Source organism: Trichogramma pretiosum, unplaced genomic scaffold, assembly GCF_000599845.2.
Source record: "Trichogramma pretiosum strain Unisexual culture from Peru unplaced genomic scaffold, Tpre_2.0 scaffold4, whole genome shotgun sequence".
In the NCBI taxonomy this organism is placed as follows: domain Eukaryota; kingdom Metazoa; phylum Arthropoda; class Insecta; order Hymenoptera; family Trichogrammatidae; genus Trichogramma; species Trichogramma pretiosum.
This window is the reverse complement of record NW_019641688.1, coordinates 3,636,777-3,651,722: the sequence shown is the minus strand read 5'-3', so window position 1 is coordinate 3,651,722 and position 14,946 is coordinate 3,636,777. Positions and strand designations below refer to the sequence as shown.

The window sequence follows — 14,946 nt, the reverse complement described above, 5'->3', positions numbered from 1 at the left end:
GATGAAATGAGCTCCGCACGCGCCGTAAGGCCATGAGGCTGTTGTTTCATTTTATGTAGTCTCCCCCACCGATCGGCCCTACGCAGCGACGCAATTTCAAAATATAATTCAAATTTAATCCAATGCGAATATGCGATATTTTGACATACATTTGTCTGACTGATTTCTCGTAAAGTTATTATTATCCATAAAAAGTATAACAACAAACGATCATTCTATTAAAATCACTAAATTGACATAGCTCACATTAAAAAGTTTTGGAAGAATAATTACATATGCCCGTTGTTTACCACTGATCGTGACGACTGCAAAAAATTAAAGCTGAGTATTTTTTGCGTTATACGGTTGAGTACACGTGGGCAAAATTTCGTCTCAAATTTATAAATAAGTATGAGGTCAACCGAGATCATTTCCGCAAGTGATTTTGACAAAATCTCCATCATTTTCTTGACTCCCCCAAGTGGCCTACCACCAATGCCCTCTCGTAACTTTTTTCAAAACTATGAATCATAATATCAGCAGACAATCACATTGCATCAAATATCATAGGGATGTGTTTGTTCTGCTTTTAACTTGTCACTTATCAGCTCCGTCTTTATTTAAGTATCACTTAAGGAAATACAAGTTTTTTTTTCATATTTTACATGCGTAGGTTTTTGAAACTTGCTACAGTCTCATTTTCATCCGTCATTGGATAATCGTCGACGTGATAAACAAATCAAAAATATTGAGGAATTTTGAAGAATTTTTACTAGTAGCTTTTAAAAAGCTTTGACTATTCAGTATGCTCAAACCTAAAGCTTTGACACAAGTTTTGAGCCAAGCCAATACTGGTGGCATTGAAAATACTCTGTAAGCAGTGAGCCTTAACCTTAAATTCATATTTCTTAACTTATTTTATTATTTCAAAAATCAAACATTCACAGTATTTAGAATTTTAAAGCTTTTTACTAATAGATTATAAATTCATAAAACTATTTTTACTGATTCTACTCAGGTTACTAAACAGAGATGGTGGTTTATTAGCATACAGTGGATATGGTGACAAGGATGCTCGAGTGACAGCTGCTATCACCAGTAATATCTGGTCAGCTTATGAAAAAAATGGCAGAAACGCCTTTAAAGAAGATCAACTTAAATTTGTGTTGATGGATTGTGCAGTAAGTATTTTGACAACACCTGCACATTTTATGTCATGATTATGATTAAAAAAATATTTTTGTATTATAGGAAGGTAAAGTCGTGATCACAGAAGTTGCCAATTTATTACTTTGCCTGTATGCCAGAGAAAATGTTGGCTTTGGAATTTTGAGAGAAAAAGCACAAGCCTTGGCCAAGTATTTAGATCAGCCTTTAAGAACGATAGCAAGTATGCCATGATAAAGGCTTTCTTCTAACTATAGTTATTAAAAGGTTAGCGAACAAAGATATGTGTAAATAAACAATTATTTATATATGCGCATAAAGCATGCATATGTTCTTGCATACTTAGAATATGTGATATAAATTTATTATATACTGTATCAGAAAAAATTTTTAATTTTTCAAAATATTTATATTGGGTATGGATATTTGCTAAGCAAAATAAAAAATACCATTTAATCAATGGGGATTTATACCTTTATTTCCATAGTACAATTTACAACCATCATAAACATTTTTCTTAACGATTCCATAGTCTCTTTGTAAATTGTATTTCAATGTGATGCTTAATATCTTTACAGTCCAAGAAATATATTGATATATAACCCAGTAAAATTTGATAAATTGTACATGTATGAAAAATATACAGTAAATCAAAAAATAAGGTAATTTCACAACAAGTTTAACTAATAAAAATTTGTCCAAATGGTAGTTTTTTCCAGTTTCATAGTATTTGCAAAGCTGTAAGACAATCTTTCCACGAGTTCATACGCTTATACATCTTTCTATTTTTTTCATCCGACCCTTATGTTTCCTGGCATCAGCATGCATTGTGCTGTCATATTATATATGTAAATATATATACAATGAGCACGTCGCTTTACAATATCATTTTCAATGATTTTAATTAATTATAGGATATAGAATTTGTCTCGCATTAGTAATAGATATGATGACAATTATTTGGTATAATAAATCCTATTTAATACCAGCGGCCAGAAAGTGATTATTTCCCATCTGCAGAGCAAAGCAGGAATAGCATATGGGAATTATTTTGTTTTTCGCGGCCTAGGGCAGTAATAGACTATTGTAATGCGGTATGGATTGGTATATGTACTGAATCGCATGAGACATGATTTCTCCTGCAGGATTACGTCATGCAGGATGGGTTTATGCTTATATGCACTTTATGCGATGACTTCACGTAGATGTCTAATCAGTTAATTAATTTTATGTTCATCAACTATATTCTATAAAGATATAATAACTTGATTTCTGTGCATTGAGCGATGCAGCTTTAACATACATTATGTATATATTGTCCAGATTGCGTGTACTTATCCGTACAATGACTCATACAGCGTATTTTTGTTCATTATTGTACGTTTATTTGTTAATAGTCAAAACCACTTGTCCACATGTATCGATTTGTAAGTATACAAGACTAGAGTACCAAGATAGAAACAGTTGCATATATGCATAATGGGGTGGAACTTACATTCTAAGTTGCTAAAAAAATCTCGAACCCTTGTTGATAATCGACAGTCTAATATGAAAAACCACGATGCAACTTATTATAGAACTTAAGAAAAGGTTTAGGCGGAGTCAATGCTTGATACTGTCATTTTTATATATGACTTAAAAAAGGCACACAACGCTTTGCGACTAATTCTAATAATTTTTTGTCCTGTGCAATTTTCGCTCAAGTCGCTTCTGTTAGAGATAAAAAGTTGTAAGCAATAAAAACGTGGTCTTTTTAAACTTGGATTTTTCTTAAAATTTTTTTTAAATCACGTTTTTAGTTGTTGATATTTTTTATCACTATCAGAAACCAATGAGAAAAAAAATTCAAAGAATTAGTCAAAGAATATGCGTGAATTTTTTCAAAAGACTTTTTTTAAAAATGGGCATTTTCGAGCACTGGTCCTCCCTTAAACCGTTTTTAAAGAGTATAATAGTTAGTAGGTATAATAGTTTTTCATGATAAATTATCGATAAAAATCAAGGAAACGAAATTGTTAGTAACTTGGTAAATAAGTATCAGCCTAGTGCATATAATTTAATTATATATACAAGCTGCTTTGCGAGATTTTGTAATTTAATAGAGAGTCTTCTGTTTTTCTTGGTTTCGTATTTTTATTTATTCTTTCTTATCGTAACCATTTTGTTCTTCGTTTAACGCTTCATATTATATATCGGACGCAAAAGTCATGCAGAGTCTATATTTTATAGAACTCGATAACATTCGCACTTACAGATTTACATATTGTTTCTATTTATATAGTATTACAGGTTTGCGCTCATATACATATGCTAGCGCGTATATCACAAAATGCACTTATTTTTTTACACATTTGTCGAGAGAAAGAGAGAGAGGAAGATAAGGAGAAAGAAAGCAATGAATCGGTGCTCCGATACTTCCATTGACAGCTTACGCGTCAAATTGGTGCATGATACCGTCGAATGATGTTTATGTTATATTTTTTCGAACAAAAAACTCAGTCAAGCTCGTGCACATTTTAACATTTTTACTTGCACACGCTCATTTTTGCATGCAACGGTATTTTGATAATGTATGCATTTCGCTGTGACTTTTGTAATGGACATTTATGTTTAAAATCGCTGGCACTCGCTTACGAGCTTTCTGTCTCCTCAATTTTCTACGTTTTTTTAAAAATTTTCCTTTGAACGTATGTATTTGTATACTTTAATATAATGTTTTTTGTTTCTATAGGTGGAGGACGACGATGTTGGTATGCATAATTATATGTTTTTTTTCTCTATATATATACATAATTCATAAAATCTAATATTTATATATTATATTTATACTTAAATATATATAATAGAATTATGTTTTCTCATGGCGGCAGTGCACAAGGTGTGTATTCATATAATATATGCATTAGTATACTTGAATTACAATTACTTTTACCCATTATTGATTGTTGTAAGTGTGTGTTTTTAACGCACCTATGCAAAGAAGCAGTAGTTGTACGTTTTTAGTTATGCATATGTAGAAACAAAAAGAAAGAGACAGAGAAAGCGAGAGGATGACCGATTCATGTACGCGATAAATTGACTAAAAAATTTTTATTTTTCAATGTATACTTTTTAAAAATTCGTATCAACATTAGCTTGTTTTTTCGCCGATCGTACGTTTAAAAAATGTCCATATGAATGTAAGTCCAAGGTAAAAATCCGAACATACTTTTTAGTATTCAAATACTATGTGTATACAATAATTATAACTTATAAACGGTAGGAAATGGATATTATAAAGAGAATCCGAGCACGCGTTTGTGTACTCGATGCATACGACGTATATATTTATTACATATATATCTTAGATCTTAGATGTCAAATTTGAGTGAAAAGCTTAACCGTTTGTAACCCAAGTAGTATTTTATGTTTGTATATAATATTTGTATAAATTTGGTCTTCAGTTGGAGTTATCGATCAGTGGCTTTTTCTCCAGGGTCGTTGGACATATGGCCTTTCTCGCACGCGCTACGTACGTGTACATGCAATATCGTCTTTGTGCATCAACGAGAACGATGTAATAGAAAAAGTACGAACGAAAAAAAGTAGCAGGATTTTTGTTGTTTTATTTTCTGATGCTTTACTTAAAAAACTATTTAACACGATTGGAAACGTCGGTGCATGGTGCTAGAAGCTTTCCGCCGTTTTTATTCATTTGCAAGTGTACTTTGGATAAATATGCTCATCTTGAAGCACTACTGCACACACTACAACAAACGCGTGTGTAAACCTCGCCACAGGTCCGAAAAGTCTTTAACTAAAGCAGTGAGTCGAAATTATGAATTATTGTAAAATGAATATGTGCATAATCGCTATTAAAGGTAAATTAAAAATAACAGCAGCTAACTCATCTACATGTACCCTGCCTACAACACATTACTATTATATATCTTTGCATTTATCTTTCATTGGCAAATTCACGCGCCTCTCTTGATTCTTAACCGGTATTATTGTACAAGCCGTAACTGCTACTTGACACTATGTACATATTCGTATAATCAATAAATTTATATAAATATATTTATGTAACAAAAGAGAAACAAACGATCTATGACTGGCACACATCTTTTATGTAATGGATATCTATCTATTCATATACACAATAATATAATAAAAGGACGTCGATAAAGCTACGTATTTGACGCGCATTGAACGCGAACGGACGAACAACATAAGTCCAATAAGTATAAAAAGGCTAATTAAAACGAGTAATGCACGAAAAATAACGCGTGATACGTATGACAACAATAACAGGAACGACGTGAAATATAAGTGGCAAATATCCAAATGTATACATAATGAATTAATTAACTTTAACTTAGGGTGTAGGTGGTAGTGGTATACGTAAGTAACTCGTGTCCAGTCTTGCGCAAATGTATAAAGGTAACGTGTGCGCGCCCGCGTATGTGTGTGTCTGTGTACGTGTGTATGTATATTTATTTGATATTATATGTTATATGTAAAAGATGAAGTTGTCTTGATTACTGCCTATAGTAGTAGAAGTAGCAGAATGACGAACTGGCTGTTTGCGAGCTGGCTCGTAGGGGCTGTTGTCGAAAACGGCGAACGTCGTCGTTGTCGCGCGCGATGATCCTGGTGCTGAGGCCGGCGAGTTGACTGGATTTGCGGGCCGCGAGCCTCTTGATGAGCGGCCAGAGTCGAGGAAGGCACGAGCTGCAGCCGTAGATAGCCGGTAGCCGACTCGTATATTACATGCGCGAGCCTTTTTGCTGCAGTACCTGGACCAGAGAACAAGTAGCATAATGTCAGACAGACGACAATTGGGCATGCAAATTTCTTTCTTTTTTTTTTTTTTATATCAAGTGATCGCAACTTTTTACGGGTCGAATGACGCTGAATGATAGCCATTTTATAACTCGATGAATGATATGTACAAAAATGAAAGGGTGCACGGCATATAAATGTAAGCATTACAGCGGAGAACGATATCATCGACGCTGTTTACGATGCTGTATCGTGTATCGGCCTGTGAGCGCAAACGATACCCAAAAAATCGTATTTATTTGCTGGGGATTACTTACGTCAACTGAGCCTTGCGAAGGCAGTGAACGAGTTTTTATCAAAGGTATTAAAAATACATTATATAAATGTGCTGACGATTCAATTAAATTCGGCGTGACCCGATATATTAACCGTAGAAATTAATAAAAATAAATAACTACTACATGGCTTTCTGTGAGCAGCAATGCAACTTTATTTTCGTTCAATATTTCTCTTACTCATGTATGCCTTCCACAAATATAATGCTATCTTTTTCTCTTATTTCTACGCTTTTCTTTTACGTATATCAATAAAATATATGTGTATGAATTTTCAAACATTCGTTAAATTAGATATTTTTTACTTTGCACCTTACGCTTTAGCGTTACAATAAATACACGGTAATATATATTATCTGCACAAGTTCGATTAACATTAATATTCTTTAATAAATTGTTATTTTAATAAATCGTTATATTTATTAGATCATAAGGCATGCTCATGCAGGATATATCATTACTCTTTCAATGCAAATCCATTTTGTCACACATCAAACTGAGCTTTTGTATTAGTATAATAAAAATTAGTTTTTATTCGTTTTTGTTATTATTATTATTTTTTTTTGTTACCATGATAGTGAGTCATGATTTATCAAAATGTCATTCAAATGTTTTATTAACGTTCAGCCCGAGCAAAAATGTTTGATTTGACAGTAAAAAATATTATATGTGCTGATATGTCGTTAGTAACAACTGTGGAATGTATCATCATTGAGATTGTGTAAATGGCTGCATATAAAACTATAAAAATTCTTCGTGTATGTATGTGGTAGTATAACGCGTTTTCAAGAGGAAGGAAGAGTGAGGAATGTGTGCTGAATATGCCGAGAATTATAGTTAAAATTGTTTCAATGCTTAGAACGATCTCGGCTATTTATACAATAATTCTATTAATTATTTGTTAATACCTGTCAAGGAAAAAAATAATGCAAAGTAATGTTTATAGATGATGGTACTATCAAGACTGGTTTTCATTTAAATTGCAAGCATAATTTTAGGCACATTATTTTGGTCTACAGTTGATATTCCGAAAGCAAGCAATTAAAGGATCATTATAAAAACAACAGCTTTGATAATACTTGAGAAGTTGATATCGTGAAATACGCTAAAATTAATTTATAGATGAACGCTTATTAATCTAAAATCAATTGAATTAATAAAATGCCAAATCGATCAATAATGGAGAAAAAAAGTAACTTAAAACTTAATCTAGACTAGAAGAATGAGTTTGGCTGGATTGAGAATGCGCATTATTTGAGCGGGGTACTAGTGGTGGTGGTACCTTGACGCGATCTGTCGATTCTTGTTCTTTGGCTGATAGCTGGCTCGGACCGTATTCTCGACTGACGACGCACAGAAACTCGGCATGATCGTCGTTACTATAATTATACTGCGAGCCAATATTGATGAGCTGAAAAGACAAAAGGATAATTAACGATGAAACGATGTCGATGGAAAAGCGATTTGCAGGAAATAAATTGGTCGCGGCAGAAGGATTACCTGCTCAAACTTCCAACCGTCGGACATGGTGGAAACCATTTGAGTGAGCTCATCCTCGTGGCACTGTATGACCCTATAGACGTGTTTCTTCGAGTCACGAATGGGTCTCGTGTCTCTCAGAATGATTTTTTCCTTTACGAGCCTAATCAGCTCGGTGATGTTGTAAAATTCGGCCTCCTCGAGAACGCCCTCCTCAGCGAGATCCTTATTAATGACGAGCTTGCCATGTCTGAGATAATTGAGGATCGGTGAAAAATACGTCGGATCTCTGTCGATGAGATAGGCTCCAGTATCGTCCTAAATTTAGACATAAATATAATACTCAGAAATGCGAAAAACGCCAGTGTTTATGTAAAGAACATGCCTTGCTTGACTTTGTATACAGTTACATTGTAAACATGTGTAATGTACTGAATGCAAGTGTCGAGCTCGCTCAGCGTTATGTGTGTGTGTGTGTATACGAGAGCAGGACAGAGCTTTGGGGCGTGAGAGTCGGTGGTTGGGGGGGCTTAAGAATGAGAGAGAGAGAGAGAGAGAGAGAAAAATAGGCCAAAAGTTATACAGGCAGATGGACGTAAAGGGTAGATCTCCGAATGTGTGTGTGTGTGTGTGTGTACATGAACTAGAGTCGTGATAGCAGAGGGAGAGAGAGAGAGAGAGAGCAAGTGAGTCGACAAGTGCTATCGGTGAAAAGCAAAAGAGGAGCAGGAGGCCGTGCGCGAAGGGGCGCGCAGGGGACACGAGGGAACTGCCTCGCTTTATTTTGTACACAGAGAGGCGAGATCGCCCACAGGCGGGGGTGGCCAAAGGCACGCGACTGCACGGCCTGCTATATAACGGAGCAGTGCAATTGCACTCACACACACACACACACACACACACACCCCCTAATATGAACCAAAACAGGCCAATACTCGGACTACAGAAACTTCTTGTAGTTCATGTACCGAGTCATCCATGCATTTGCGGATTCTCGGCGGTCAACGTTATGCACCTATACAGAGGCATCGATGCATGAACACACCTGCGCGTGTAGGTAGGCCAAGCAAAGTGCAAGGGAGCGCGAGATGCATAAATTTGGACTAGGACGAAGATCAACAGGCGGAATAGGAGAAAGTAAACTAATATAAGCTCACCCTGTCCGATATGAGTTCCGAGTCCTCTTGGCATAGTCGACAGAGAAAGGAGTTGGGATCGCGGGTCAGGGTGGTTTTAGCCGTGAGGAAGTAGGTCCCGCCGACGTTGAGCCTGACCCACTGATTCTTGCAACGCTGCGGCAGGTGATTGTTGATCATGTTGTTGCTGCTCATCATCAGCTGATGATTGTTGTCCCCGTTGTTTTCGGCCATTACGCGGGCTGCAAACGCTTATTGGCGCGTCGCTATAACACTGCTCGACCGACCGACTCTCTCGTAGTTTCAACTTGTGTGTATACACTGCAACGATGTGCCAGTATACGTGCCTCTATTTGGGTGCTCGCGTACTTCAATCGAGGCTGGCTCAGCTTCGCGATTTCTTGTACTGCACGATTATCCGTGTGTGGCTTTTTCGACGTCGATCCGTGCAAATAGACTCTCACTGGGGAGTTCGCGACAAACTCGACGCAACGATGCAATATATAAATATAAATATATGTATAGGTATACAAGCTGTGGTGTATAATGTGCAAACAGTGCACAATTGCTGGCACGGCAGTCCGGGCTCACTGAGTCACTATACTGCTCGCAGTCCAGTCTCGTGCTGTGCACTCGACTACTCGACTCGTGCAGAGTTATACCAACACTGAAATAGTCTCGACTGCACGCAGGCCTGCTGCTGCCAGGCGCTGGCCCCTCTGGCTATATAGCCGTATATAAAATGCTCTCAGTTGTTGGCCTCTTATACTTTATGCGGAGCTATACTATAGCAAGTTAGTGAGCAGCGCGACACTCGCGAACGTCGCGCAAACTATACTCGCCGATGATAACTTAGCTGCCCGCGCGTCTCGATCGTCCAAGTTCCCTACCAAAACACAGCCGAGTCCTATAATACTATACTGTATAAGTTGACCTAGCCGTTCTTCCATATACCTACTTCGGATCGAGCTGCGCGCAAAGTTATAGAGCCCAAGTGCCTCGGTCGGCATGACTGACATTTCGTCGACCCTTGGGGGGTGAATATTTGCTCGGAACTGTTATACAGCAACAAGAGCATGCGGTCGGCTCATGCCTCGACTTTTTCACCCTTTTCCTCTGCCCATCGACACATTTTTGCTCTTGTTTATGAACCACCACCGTGAATTATGTGTGTGATTTCATAAATCGCTTGTTACTATTAATATGTAAAATTGTTATCGTGATGGTTTATATATTTTCTATGGTTGATGTTGAATCATAATCGAATCACTAAAATTTCATTTCTTGTAGGTATATATCTAGTAATTTTTCGATTGATTGCTAATTATAATTTTTATCGCTGCATTTTATAATCCAAGGTTTTTATTTAATAAGGAAGAGAAGATTAGACTTATTCATGGGTTGACTACAAATTGTTACGAGTTGTAAATCGGTAAAATCCTCTGAAGCGTCAAGTAAATTAGATACCAACAAACAAACAAATTTATTTAATTTTTATTGCTAAACTTAGTATTGCAATTGACTGAAATACAATTTGCAATTATTCACGTATCTCTAAAAGTTTTAAATGAAAACTCGTATGGAGTAAAGCACTAAGTGCACACAATACAATTTGCCATATTTTTTTTTGAAATGCTGCGCACGTGGCAAAGCAGAGTTCAAATGTGATGAAACCTGCAATGAAGATTTCTCATGTTCAAAAGTCATTGAGATTTGGGATAGGTATGGTATGGTGTGTACGCAGACTTTGCGCTGGCGCACGGCAGAATTGCAGCGCGCGCCCAACGGTGAATGCACATCCATACATACTAGCATGCAAGTTGGCGAGTGCAAAGTGAAGGTACACGCGGGCAAATATATCACGAGCGAGAGAGAGAGAGAGAGAGCAAAACCGAGAGCGCGCGCATCGCGACTCTTGTGCAGAAGCAGCAACACTCGCTCAGGCTCGCAGTTCAGCTTTGGAGCAACAGCAGTCTGCGTATAGCAACCTCAATGATATTATAGCTATATAGCAAACTCAACGTGTTGTGTGTCGCGCGCGTGTGTGCATATACAGAGTGTGCTCGTGTGTGTGTGAGCGTATGCATAACTACTATACGACGTATGACTGTCGTCGTCGTTTGTCCGTACCAACACAGACGTTGAAAGTTGGAGTCGTCGATCGTCATCGTCATCGCAGCCCGATAGTTGTTACATTATAGGCAGCGCGCGCGGACGTATCGCGCAGCAGCTTTATATATACACGTACACCGACACGTCTGGTACTTACTGCCTGTTTGCATTATATGTATATACGTATACCGTCCGACTGTCTCACACGTATATACGCAGCTTGCGTGAAATTTTTTGGACTCGCAACGGTCTGCGGCAAAGTTTTCGGGCCTGAGCAGCTCCTCAACGAGAGTCACATAGCTGCTGCGCCTATTGCAATCTTCCACACGAGCTGCTCTCGCGCTCGCGAGCAAACTGCTGACTTATCAAATAGGCATAAATAAGGAGGACCGAGCGAAATTCGCAGGCGCAGCTGCTGCTTCGCCGATCACGCACGTAACGTACTCCAATCTGCGGAGAAAACGGACACCAATCCGCTCGATCATCATCGACGAGAGCTTACCTGTGATCGGGCACTCGACGACACCACAACTGACTCTGACTTGGCACTTTTGCCATACTCTCTGGATATATAGAAGCTGCTAGAAACACGTCACATGTCCGATTGCGATTATTGCACTCACCTGCTGTATAGTGCACATTTTTGCACGCATCTCTGCTGCTGCTGTTGCTGCGCCTAGCGGCTCCCAAGATTCTGCATCGACTTAGTATCTGGGCCTGACTTGCAGCTGCCTGCTGTTTCCATCCGTATAGCTGTTCAAATCTAAACTGATTCGTTCCGCTCGCGACGTGGCCATTGCGAATCGTTTGTTATCATCTTCGTGACTGCATCCTTCGTCCTGTCTCAACATGCCGGTGAAAGTAGACGTAGTACCGCCACCTGCCAATTCCAAACAGCCCGGCGTCACCAAATCACTGCTTTATAACGGATCTCGATTCCAAGGCTCCCAAAGATCAAAGGGAAATAGTTATGACGTCGAAGTTGTACTTCAGGTAACCTAGCCATCAATTCTTCTTGCTAGTAAAGTTTTTTACACATTTTCTTCCTCTTGTGCATCAGTAACTCCTTTTTTTTCTATTTCAGCATGTTGATGAAGAAAACAGCTATCTTTGTGGATACCTCAAAATCAAAGGCCTAACTGAAGAATTTCCTACACTCACCACATTTTTTGATGGAGAAATTATTTCCAAAAAATATCCATTTCTCACTCGCAAATGGGATGCTGATGAAGATGTTGACAAAAAACATTGGGTAAGTAAATTTTTTTCTTCTCTTGTAACTATGTGTGTACTTCATGAATGACTTTAATTTCAGAGCAAATTCAATTCGTTTTGCCAATATGTCAAAACTTTTAACTCTGACACCTTTGATTATGATGCTCTTAAAGGAACAGATTATGTTTTCATGAGGTGGAAGGAACATTTTCTAGTGCCTGATCATACAATCAAAGATATTAATGGGGCCTCGTTTGCAGGCTTTTATTATATTTGTTTTCAAAAATCTGCGGCTACCATTGAAGGTTATTATTATCATCGAAGTTCTGAATGGTAATATTTTTAATAAATACATTTTTCAAAATCATCCAAGTTAAAATATTTAGTGATGTTTCATAATAATGCGTAATGTTTTTTTAGGTACCAATCGTTGAATTTGAGGCATGTGCCGGAACACAGTATTCAGATCTATGAGTTTAGGTGAAAAATGAGAAGCTCTGCATTTGTTTTTGCAACAGCTCCTTGATTCATTCAACTATTATGGAATCTTGTGTGTGTGTGTTGAACTCTCATGTTAATATTTGTTTGATTTGAGTTTTATGTAAATGTAAAGTTTTATGTTAAGTGCGTGTCCGTTTTTCAACAAGCGGACCAGTGCCTCAAATATCGGTAAGTGATGATTAAAACAATGATGTGCTTAGCACCATTAGAGGAATCCAAGAAAATTGTTTTCCCACTTTTTTGCATATTTTTCATCGGGAAATTTTAAGTCTTACAATTGTACAAATGATGAATTAAGAACTCTTCATTGAATTGCAACTGAAGTTGGAAAAAACAATTTAGTTCAATGTTGAGAAACTTATACACAAATTTTCTATAAATAGATTGTCTAGAATAATTAAATTTGACATAGATGCTTATATATAACTATTTATTATATTACAAATCTTTATACTAGTCAAACGAGATATTGCTTAAATTAATCAAAGTAACGTTAATTATAATTATACATGATTAAACCATAGTTGGCAAATATTTGCAGGAAAATGATTTAAATTATTATTGACTCAAATTAATTTCATGTGAGTGAAACATCTTTTTATCTGTTCAAATTCAAATTGTGAGTAGTACAAGAAGCCTGTACATAATGTTATAAAAACAGAGTAGTATATTGTAACATGGAAATTATTGTACGTTTTTTAATCAACTTGCTTCCATACACTTTCAAAGTTTTACATTTCAAATTTCATAATAATTGGATAAACATACTATTTGCCGGATAGCTGCTAGTTATCAAGAACCATGTACTTGAATGTATGTACTTCAAATAACAAGTGCTTTAGTTATAACAATAAGTATTTTAAAAAAATTAAACAAAAATGCATGTTCAGTTACAAGACAAACTTGTCACTGGAGAGCCTAATTGTGAAGTTTTTACAAATGGAGATTGTCATTCTGGAGTAAAAAATTGTTTACATCACTAATAATACCATTGAAGAATCCATTCAAATTTTCATTTTGACCAGTGGTTTTTAAACATTTTTCATGTTGTTTAATTCACTTATTTTTACAACGAAATATAGTTTAAAATTATCATTTCAAAGTTTGTCATTGAAAAATCATTGTAACTTTGTGTTTAAACTACAAAAGAAATTAGCAAAACTAGCTTACTACTAACTAGCAAACATCCGAAAACTAGAGTGTTCATCCTCTTTCAGTTTTAAATTTTTACTTAATTAATGAGATAGGTAAAAATACTATTCATTAGTTTTCAAGCCGTAAAAAAATCTGTGTAGATAACATAATATGGTTCTGTATGAGCAAAAATGACTGATGTAGTTAGAGAAAAAAAGAATGAATCGTTGAATTGTTAGTGACAAAAATGATGACTGTCTACGTTTTGTTGAATATATTCTGTTTATCTGTGCATAAATGTATTGTTTTTGCGATACTATCTTTGATTGAAAAGCATAGTAGGCAATTTTAGAGCAATAATTTGTCAAATGTAAAATTTAACAAGTTTATCGCTTTATATCAATGTAAATGCATCGTGTATTCTGAAATTCGATATGTATACTGTATGATTGATTACAACTAGATAGGTCATTTAAATAATTGTAATAGCAATTTCAATTTTGAAATATTTTTGACTTTTATAAAAAAGTTTTTTTGTTTTGGTTTAATTCTCAATAAAAAAAATAATGATTTGAGCAAGTTACTTGAACATTTCAAATGAGAGAAACAACAATTTTTGTTAATTGTTGGTCGAACCTCGGAAAAGATTCATCATCCAGAGTGAATAAAACTTATAACAGATATATTTCGTACTTTTCGATAGTTCTGTATTGTACATAAATATTTCATATCGGTTTCAGTTTGTCAGTCAATCATACAGTGATTGTTAGCAGTTTTGCAGTAGCTTTAGTTATGAATGAGATAATACCATGTTTACAAAAGGCAATATCAAAATAATAGTGTAAAAGAAACATACTAAAAACGTCTGTATCATGACTCAAAAACTTGTGTATATTATTAAAAGTGTTTTTCCAACTAAATTCGCTATAATAGGTTTATAAGCAATCCGATGTGACTTAGAGTAAACCGATACTTGTTGGCTACAACGTGTAAAAATCGATCTAATGTGTTGAACGTATAAATTACTGTAGTATAACGAATTGTAATGTGAATAACTCTGTTTTTACATCCACTATTTTCATTATCGATACAATAATTACTTACTGGAGGTAACTTTTGCAATA

General features: G+C 36.0%; 3 protein-coding genes across 4 annotated transcripts; 2 read left to right on the top strand and 1 right to left on the bottom strand.

Moving 5' to 3' along the window:
* Positions 1 to 505: 505 nt before the first annotated feature.
* LOC106650585 (ragulator complex protein LAMTOR2) lies at positions 506 to 2,985 on the top strand. Its single transcript, XM_014368691.2, has 3 exons — positions 506 to 852; positions 998 to 1,160; positions 1,231 to 2,985. The coding sequence occupies exons 1-3, from the start codon at positions 785 to 787 to the stop codon at positions 1,378 to 1,380; spliced, it is 381 nt and encodes a 126-aa protein (XP_014224177.1). The 5' UTR covers positions 506 to 784; the 3' UTR covers positions 1,381 to 2,985.
* Positions 2,986 to 4,731: 1,746 nt separating this feature from the next.
* LOC106650583 (BTB/POZ domain-containing protein KCTD5) lies at positions 4,732 to 9,612 on the bottom strand. 2 transcript variants are annotated; one of them, XM_014368690.2, is made up of 4 exons: positions 8,882 to 9,610; positions 7,746 to 8,042; positions 7,528 to 7,656; positions 4,732 to 5,924 (listed from the first exon to the last, which is right to left on the bottom strand). In XM_014368690.2, exons 1-4 carry the CDS (start codon positions 9,092 to 9,094, stop codon positions 5,895 to 5,897), a joined length of 669 nt encoding a protein of 222 aa, XP_014224176.1. In that variant the 5' UTR covers positions 9,095 to 9,610; the 3' UTR covers positions 4,732 to 5,894. The 2 variants fall into 2 exon arrangements, with proteins under 2 accessions (XP_014224176.1, XP_014224175.1); XM_014368689.2 differs by lacking the exon at positions 4,732 to 5,924 and having other exon boundaries at positions 6,381 to 7,656; positions 8,882 to 9,612.
* A 1,130-nt stretch (positions 9,613 to 10,742) lies between these two features.
* LOC106650622 (glucose-induced degradation protein 4 homolog) lies at positions 10,743 to 14,862 on the top strand. Its single transcript, XM_014368758.2, has 4 exons — positions 10,743 to 11,965; positions 12,057 to 12,224; positions 12,288 to 12,520; positions 12,608 to 14,862. Exons 1-4 carry the CDS (start codon positions 11,822 to 11,824, stop codon positions 12,669 to 12,671), a joined length of 609 nt encoding a protein of 202 aa, XP_014224244.1. The 5' UTR covers positions 10,743 to 11,821; the 3' UTR covers positions 12,672 to 14,862.
* The last annotated feature ends 84 nt before the right edge of the window (positions 14,863 to 14,946 follow it).